Raw genomic sequence first — 9,691 nt, 5'->3', positions numbered from 1 at the left:
TAAATAAAAGACTAAACCCTAAAATCATCTTATCTTTATCTTCACATTTGATTCCCCACGAAGTCCACCAAAATATAAATCATTTGGATATCTTCAACAATTCAATGAAGAAGTTCTTCGTTTATTTTCATACTTCTCCCTCTAATCTTCTTCTTCTTCTTTGTAATATGAGTCACTTTTTATGAACCCCGAATCCTAATTTCTCTACTTAAGTATGTCCCTATTGAAATTTGTGTGATAAGTAGTTTGATGTGAAATCTAGTATGGAATGGTAGAAAGAAATTAGAAGAAAAAAGGAAAATTTGGCTAAGTATGGAAATTAGTGTGATGATGCGTTGGAAGGGTGGTATTGATTAGTTAGGAGGATTGTTGGTGAAGGCATGCGATGATGCATTGGAAGGCACACGGATAGGCCAGGCCATGCATCGAGCAGCCTCGGCCAGCGCCCAGGCCATGCGTCGAGTAGCTTTAGCCGGACGCCCTGTCAATGTGTTGAGTGGATGCACCCATGCGTTGCGCGCACTGTCGAGCGGCCACACCCCACGCGTTGAGCGCCTCTGTCGAGCAGTTGTGCCGTACGTCGAAGTGCCTTGTCGTGTAGCCAAGCGCACAGCCCATGCCTTATGCCCATGCAGCCGAGCGAGCGATGGCCAACAAGCGTCGCACACCCATGCGCCTAAGCACCCGGCCAAGCATCCAAGCGCCGCGCGTAGCCATGCGGCCAAGCACGCCTATGCGTCGAGCGGTCAAGTACACCCATGCGTCGAGTAACCAACCAATGCAACTCGCCAATGCGTTGGTGGCCAGCACCATGCACCCATGCCAAGCAAGCCGTGCAAGTGAGCCATGCGTCAAGGATGGACAGTTACCCTATGCGTTGGTGATGGTTAGCTCTTTGTGATGGCTAAGTTGAATTGTAATGATAGTAAATTGGCTTGCTATGCATTGAGTAGAGGCTATGCGTTGTTTATGGACTAGGCATTGAGCATCCAAGAGTTGGACGCATACAAGGGTGAGGTCACATAGAGAACGTCATCAAAACCATGTGTCTTCTTGGGAGGAAAGCTTTAAGCCTTAAGAATTTGAGGTGGTGGCATCAGATTGGAGGCTCATGCACTGGCAACATGGGAGTAAGACACTTAGCTTGCGATGATCACAGCATTCTGTTGATGAGGTAAGAATGAGACATTTGGCCATGCAGCCAAGTAGGTGGTGTCAACTCTGGAGAAGGTTTGGACGCCTATAAATAGAGCAAAAAATACTTCATTTTTAGATCACAATTCAGAAATACCGTAAAAAGAGTGAGAGAGTTGAGCAAACCTTGCATTGGAGCCAAATCCATGCATTAGTCATAGAGGACGCATTGGAAAGTGAGGTCTGAATAGGACAAATCAACTTGGGATGAGAAGTTCTCCCAATTTACTCGTGCGTTTGGAGTGATTTCAAAGCCACCTAAAAGCTCTGAAAGTTTAGTTTTCAAGGTAGGGTTGTCGGAAGAAAATCTCGAAGGGATCGAGCTGGAATCTGAGAAGAAGACAGAAGGGTCAGGCTGTTGGATCAGCCTGGGCCAATCTTGAAGATTCTGTGATTCCGAAAAAACCAAAAGCTGCCTGAGACATTTTAGAATATGTTTGTAGAAGGAAGTATCTCAAAATAAGGTTCAGAACTATGAGTAATCTAAGCCATAAATTGAATTTGGATTCTAGGGGTGAAAAGAGAGCCCGAGGTAGAAAAGGGAGCTACTAGAGTGAAAAATTCCTAAGTAATCAAAGTGAGTGGCTAAAACTTTTTGACTAAAACATTTGCTTAAATGTTTGATTACAACGTGTTATAGAAAGCATGTTTTAAAGAAGAATATTCTCATGCCAACTAGATTTACAAAGTGATTTCCAAGCAAGCTATGAATTATGTTTTAAACGCATGCATATGTGAGAAGTTATTAAAATGCTATTTATATGTGCAGAATGTGTTAGTACCTTTAAAGCCATGTTTTATATGTATTATACTTTACATGTTTTAAAGAGAAAGTCATTTATGACTAGTTTTACTTAAAACGCGATACCGAAGGACATTTGAGAAGGTATCCGCCCAACTAGATACGGAAGGACATTTGAGAAGGTATCTATTGGTACTGAAGGATGTTTGAGAAGGTATCAAACCAACCAAATACTGAAGGATGTTTGAGAAGGTATCAAACCAACCAAATACTGAAGGATGTTTGAGAATGTATCTGAACAGAAGTACCTAAGGTATGACAGTACTTAGTGTGGCCACGTGCACGTAGGTAGTTGGAGTCAGAGATTGAGCAAAAGGATTTTCTCTTGACTAGCAGTTGGTGTTGGGATTGTTTTACCCACAGTAGGGTTACTTTGAGCTGAGAAATAGTTTTACTGTTTTATGATTAAAACAACTTTATATTTTTTATGGTTGGAAAATGTTTATGCTGCAGTATAAGTACTGTAGAAGCTTATATTTCAGTTAAACTCTTTATTGAGATTTTGCATAGACTATAAATATATTAATAAGTTATTTGTAAGATAAAACTTATCCAAGTTAAATAGTATTATGGTAGTAATATATGCACACAACTTCTTAAGTTGTAGTACATTATTATTTGTACGTAAATTAAAATTAAAAATTAATGATAACAAGCATTTGATTTATAAGGTATGTACTTAATATTATTCCTTTAACAAAAGTTTGAAGTTTTATTACTACTATTATATATTATTAATATTACGATATTGCTATTATTACTACTATTCCTTTTATTACTACTACTACTACTTCTTATTATTGCTATTATTATTATCATTATACCACTAGTAGTACTACTACTATTATTATACTAATACTATTATTCACCATCATCAATATTAGTAATCTCATTATTAAACAATTAAGCGTAATTACACATGTACGCTCAAGACTTAATGATTATAATTCTCTAGATAAATAAGCTACATTCATCAAGTTTTTTAACATAATAGTCCTAAAATTAGTTTTAATTATAAGTGTTTTATGAATTTTATAGGATCAAACCATAAGGAATAATTAAGTATCGCAACCGTTAACACGTTTCTCGACAAGAGACCCCATGCATTATGTTTGTTCATGATGATAAAATAAGATTAAATTTTAATTAGATAAAGGTTATGTTTCCAAGGCTAGCAGGACATGTATGGCCCCTCTAGACCCAATTCTATGTCAAATTTATGCTAGGGACTAACAGGGTATGTATAGTTGCATCCCTCTAGTCCAATCTTACTTTTATACTAATGATTGATGTTGGATGCGACTCTGGTTCTACTGACTCCATGACCCGCTAATCATCAGATGGGTTAGTTTCCACTTAAGTCCTCATCTTGCTACTAGGGTGGAGGAGCTTACGTTGGAAGCGTAACCGACCACCTCATGTTATTATAAGTATATGTTTTCAATCCCAATCATATGTTTTCATGACATTGTTGCATGTGATTGTGCATTTGGTCAGTACCTTAAGTGAAAACTACTTACTGGGTATATTATATACTCATTCTATCTTACAGATTTTGTAGGTAAGGACACAACATAGGTGGCATGACTGGACGTCGCTCAAGGGGCCAACCATCAAACTCACTATTTTGGTCATATATGCATTTTATTCCACTACGATAATATTTTATAGATCCTGGTGTTTTATAAAATAAACTTTTTGAATAGTTTTGCTACTTAATTAATAAAATTTTAGATATTTTCTTTTGAAATCTTTACCAAAACTCATCTCATGATAGAAAAGTCTAAGTATGCATGTCATAACGATCGGAACTTCTTATGTAAGGGTCGGAGGGTCGGATCGTTACAATTTCAGAGCCTTTAGCCGACGATGCATGGGTCTCTCGATACAGTGGGTATTTCGCTGGCAGTTAAGTCAGTGGTTTGGCATAGATTGTTCAAGCGATTGGTCTCGATCAAGAGGTGGAAAGTTCGTGGTTTCATTCTTATTGAAGGATTAAATTATAGAATATTGATTCTCGCATATTTTTGTAATTGTAAACATGATTGCTCTTAATAAAATTATTCTAATCTGATTCTCAAGGTGGATATAGACCAAATTGGTAGAACTATTGTGTTATTTATTTTATCGTTTTTGATTTATCTGCTGGTTGGTTATGTTCAGTTTGGACATATTAGAGTTCGATTTAATTTTTACCGAAACTCTATGTTATCTAATAAGTTAGCCGTCCAATATATGCAATGGAATAATTTACCGGAGAGAAAAAGAAAAAAGAAAAAAAGAAAAAGAGAAAAAGAGAATAGATGATTGTCATTGATAAAGTGCTAGCTCCCACACACAAAACCATGCATGACAGAGGAAACACAGCGAAGATTGCAAAACGAAACGATAGTATCAAAGCCATTGAAGGACTACGTCAATATCCGACAATATCAGAATTTCAGAAAATACACATCAATAAAAAGGAAAACATTTATTTCCGGAAAGAATTCTGACCGTGACTGTCATTGTTCAAGATTTTCACAAAAATCTTTATGCGAATCTAAGAAATTATTCAAAAGATTGGTACATGTGACTAGACATAAGAGAAACTAAAGGCCCGTTCCATTACCATTTTATTTTTAGTTTTTTATATATTTAATATTATTTCCTTTGAAATCTTAGTAAGATTTTAAAAACAAAAACAAATTTTTAGATTTTTTTTAAAAAAATTTATAGGTGAAAATAAAGTTCAAAAAACCAAAACTAAAAAAACAGATGATTATCAAGACCGGGTTAAATATTATTGGAAGAGTAGTCACAACAACACAATCATATTGAATAATTTTCTAATCTAAAGGAAAATATTCCAAATTCGTTAACTTATGGTGAAGCTCAAACACATCGATGTTTGGATAGACGCCGTCATTATTAAGAATAGGTTGGCATTCAATGGTATGAATGAACCTCTCATTCAGTCTGTTGGAAATGCAGCTGAGGATTTCAAGTCCTTCCGCAGCTAAAGCTTGAAGAAAGTTGGAAAGAGGGAACCTATGTTTTGTGGCAGTGTCTATTACAACTTGAATTCCTATTCCATCTTTTGGCCTCACCACCACAGAGTCCCTTTCTGAGGAATTAAGTGTTTTTGCCGTATCGACGGTGGCCGTAGTTCCATTGGAGAGTTTTCTTAGCTCATCTCTTTTATCAGACAGTTGTTGAATTCTTTCTTGCATATGTTGAATGTAGTTAACTGTCTCATGTATGTGGTCGGATATTGACCTTTTTCCCTATGGGAATATAATGATAAAAAATGTTAGTTTGTGGAGTGAGAGAAACAAATCCAACATAACCGGAGAGAGAAGAAGATGACTGTATGATTACGTATTAAATACCTTTCAGGGTCCATTTGTTTTACTAGGTTTTATTCTCACGTTTTAGTCAGATATTTAGACTCTGTTTATTAAACAATATGAATTTTATTTTAATGTTTTAAGATTCATTGATTGAAAATCGTTTTCAGGTTAAGTGATCAAATTAGTGTAAATTTTGAAAAAAAAAATTATATTTTTAATATATCTAGATTTTGGATTTGAAATTTCAAAATGTAAAATTATACTAAAAGTTTTTGTTATATATTGTATTATAAATTATATGATATTACAAACCAGTAATCATAATTTATAGCTCATATTCAATTTAATATTTAGTTTTATGGTTTATAAATATATTTTTAAAATACAATTTAAACAATTATTTAAATTAAAATCTAATTTCTCAATTTACTACTAAATATATATCCAAAAATATGAAATACAATTTTTTTAAAAAATGAAATAAAGAAACATAACTCTTTTTCATTAAATCCATTGCTTTCAAATCTTTTTGTCTACATTGCTTATCAAATAAGTCCTTGACTCCTTAATACTCTTTTTGTTTAACAAACTATCATTTTTTTAAAATCCAAGAAATTATAAAATCTACCTGATGTGGGTTTCCTTATACACTCGGTTGGAAAAAAATTAATCAATTGATCATTAGTTGAGGAGCACAACGAGAAAATGGATATGGAGAAAATATAATATAATAATATTAAATATATAAAATAAAATAACTAAAACATAAAATTATAAATTTATAAAATTGGATAATAGGTAAATTAGTAGAATTTTGAAGTTGAATTCTCACCAATATATGTGTAATTTTAAGATCCACCGAATGCCACTATGCAAAGTAGCAAGTAGGATGTGAAATTACATAGACACCCACTATGAATAATTATGGACAACATGATGGGTGACACATAGCTTTGGGACACTAAGCAATAGACATCTATTTATTATTATAATATTCATAATATTACTATTAATTTTAATTAATTATTAAATATAAATATATTATTTATACGTACAAAAAATTAAATAATACATCTACAATTAATATTTTATGTTATCTTAATTGCTCAATATAAAATTTTAATTCTTAACTTTTATTATTCTAGTTATTTTATATTTATTTAATTATTTTTAATAATTAAATTAATTTTAACTAATGTTTAACATAAAAAGATGAGTTATTTTAAAATATAGAAAAATGAACTAAAATATAACAAAATTTAGACTACTATCTGTGTCTATATATGTCATGATAAACACAAATAGTAGTCTATCGCGGTCTATTGCAAATTGACTGTTATATTTTACTATTATTTGTAAATATTTTCAGTAGTTTTGTTATTTAAAATAATTTTCTAAAAATATTTTTTATTTTTATTTTAAGTAATTAAATAATTAATAGGAAAATTGCAAGTATAGCAATCAGGCCTGAAGTATTTTCCGACATAGCACAATGCAAAAGAACTTACAATTATAGCAAAATTTAGATTTTATTTTTTTAAATCTGTCAGAGATAAGACTATCTCGCTAGTAGGAGTTTATTGGTGATAAGACCATATCGCTAATAAGAGTTTATCATTAATAGTGTATCACTAATAGAATTTTCTATATTTACAGTTTTTTAAAAATGTTACTATACATTTAGGTTGTGTTTGGGTTAACTTTTAAAGCGTTTAATTTTGAAAATAAATCATTTTAGAAAAAATTGGAGTGTTTGAGAACAACTTAAGATAGCTTTTGAAACACTTCCAAATAATTTTTTATTAAAAAAACATTGAGAGAGAGAGAAATCTAGAAAGATAAATGGTGGAGATTCATTAAGGTTTGTCAACTTATAATAGGATTAAAGCAAGTTTAAATACAAGGATTAGAATGGGCTTTTACATCTTAAAAAGAAGATATTTATAATAGATAATAAAATAAAAGGAAAAATCTAAAAGTATATCATATATTTAAAATATTTGCAAATATAGAAACGTTGATTAGTCAACCTTTGAATTTTTTCTAATTTTCAATTTTACTTTTTCTTGTCTTGTCTTGTTGCACATTTTTTTTTTTTAATTTTCTTTCTTTTCTTCAGTTTTTGCTTCTTTCGTTTCTTTTTTATCTTTCATTTCTCTGATTTTTGCTTCTCACCTTTTTTCTATTTTTTCTATTTTCTTTTCTTTCTTCGTTGTTGCTTCCAATTTTTGCTTCTTCCTTTTTTATTTTTTATTTTTTCCTTTTCTTCTTCTTCCCTTTCTTTTTTCCTTTTTTATTTTCTTTCATTTGTCCGGTTCTTGCTTCTTCCCCTTTTTTATTTTTTATTTTCTTTTCTCTATCTTATTTTTTGCTGCTTCTTCTTCTTTTTTTTTTTTAATTTTCTTCCATTTCTCTTATTTTAGATAGTGAAATTTTGCTATATTTATAAATATTTTAATTTATTATTCTATATTTAAAAAACAGTTCATAAAAAATCAATTTAAAAAACTAAATTTAGGATTTATTGAAAATATATAGACTGAAATCAAACGAATCTCAAGATACAGGACCAAAATGAAAACTATACCTTGAGGTATTCAAGAGGGAGAAGTGAGCGAAGAGTGGTATAAAGGGAAGACATTTCTTGTCTTCTTTGCCGCTCCACATCTCTATGTATTATCTTCTTTTTTCTTTCTTCGTTGGGGCTCTCATTGCCATTGTCATTGCAAGTGTTGGGCAATGGCTTTTTCCGGCGGCCATTTTTTTGATTTTGGGAGACACCATTACGACGGTTGTCCACTGGCATAGAGATTGCGGAGGACGATGGAAGAGATGGCAGAGGAAGTAGGTCATCTCCTAAATCAAATGAAACTGGAGACTCAACATTGAAGTCCATTTTTTAGGGTCCTTAATGAGAGAGAGAGACTTATTGCTTTAGTTTTCCTAAAAAACAATATTGGATGGCTTGTCAAACTCTACATACAAAACCCTATATTTATAATGACGAATTTCAATTAAACATAATATTGTGTTTGGAAGACTTTTTTCAATAATTATTAGAATTTGTAATTAATCTGTTGTTAGTTAGTCTAATTACTTTGTCATGTGAATGCTGAGACTTTTCTCTCGTTTTCCTCCAATGGAATTTATAATAATATCCCTTCTGTAGTATTTTTGTCACATATAAAATATTTTACAAAAATAGACCATATTAACAATATATGCACAGTGGATCCCACATTGTAAAAATAGAGACCCTCGAGATTTTTATAAGATACATAAACTACTCATTTTATTGCTAAATAGTTTTAAAATAAAATTAATAATTCTCATTTTTTTTGTAGCTTTATCAAGCTTCTAAACCAAAGTTAATTATTAACATACTTCCACATGCCTTTGGTTATAATTGTTGGAAAATTTGGAATTCCTTTGGTGTTTCGAATGATCAAGTATGGGTCTCTTTCACATTAGAGAAATGCGTTATAAAAACTTTCTAATCCTAAAAATGCATCTCATCTGTATTAAAATTGTTCTCTTCCTCTACCTATGTATATAACTAACGCATTATTAGTGAATCACATAAATCTACGTGTCGATTCTCTATCATTTTACATTTTATTTATTTGTCAATTCCATAACAAGAAACTTAGCCGGATTACAATTTTGCTTAGACCTAGAAAATAGATTAGATGAGATTTATATTAAATAACATATGATTCTATCTCAAAACCAATTGACAATGAGAGAGAGTCGTCCATATATTGTAAAATCCCTTGATTTTTTCAAATGTGGAATCGTCTACAATTTTCAGATTTGACCATTGTTTTATAAAAGATTGCCCTTATTCTAGCACCATGGAACACAACTTACTTGTCTATGAAATTCTGATGAAACATTCAAATTCATCATAGATTCTCGAAGAAAAAAACGTGTCCAGCTCCCTCATATTCACTTATATATATGCATCATGCATGTACTATTTTCCTAGAGTAGAAAGTTTGCTGCACTTTGGTTCAATCCAATTTATTCAAAAGTTTATGATGGTTAATTAAGACAGTTTTCTTTGGAAAAGGTTAAATTGAGTTAGATGGAGAAAAAGTCCATAAATTTCTTCTCAATTTTTTCATTTATTTTTTTTACTATTGTAATTCTATTCAACACAATTTTCAGTTTATTGTTTTCTACCTTTATTCGTATCTTTGGTTACTCATTTTCTTTAGTTTTATCTCATAACAAGTGTAATTCGTCTCTTATTTTCGATGTAAACAGTTTTTTTTCCTTTCTCTTTGTATTTTTTACGAAGTTTATTTTCTTTACAATTTCTGTCTTTCATATTTAAATATGTAAATGCCCTGGAAGAAGA

General features: G+C 31.5%; 1 protein-coding gene across 1 annotated transcript; it reads right to left on the bottom strand.

Annotated features, from left to right (window-relative positions):
- Window positions 1-4,738: 4,738 nt before the first annotated feature.
- On the bottom strand, window positions 4,739-8,332 carry LOC120068028 (transcription factor bHLH118-like). Its single transcript, XM_039019698.1, has 2 exons — window positions 7,916-8,332; window positions 4,739-5,262 (listed from the first exon to the last, which is right to left on the bottom strand). The coding sequence occupies exons 1-2, from the start codon at window positions 8,222-8,224 to the stop codon at window positions 4,825-4,827; spliced, it is 747 nt and encodes a 248-aa protein (XP_038875626.1). The 5' UTR covers window positions 8,225-8,332; the 3' UTR covers window positions 4,739-4,824.
- Window positions 8,333-9,691: the final 1,359 nt, after the last annotated feature.

This window comes from Benincasa hispida, chromosome 12, assembly GCF_009727055.1.
Source record: "Benincasa hispida cultivar B227 chromosome 12, ASM972705v1, whole genome shotgun sequence".
Lineage (NCBI taxonomy): Eukaryota > Viridiplantae > Streptophyta > Magnoliopsida > Cucurbitales > Cucurbitaceae > Benincasa > Benincasa hispida.
The sequence above is the reverse complement of the archived record's forward strand: the minus strand, read 5'-3'. Positions and strand labels throughout refer to the sequence as shown.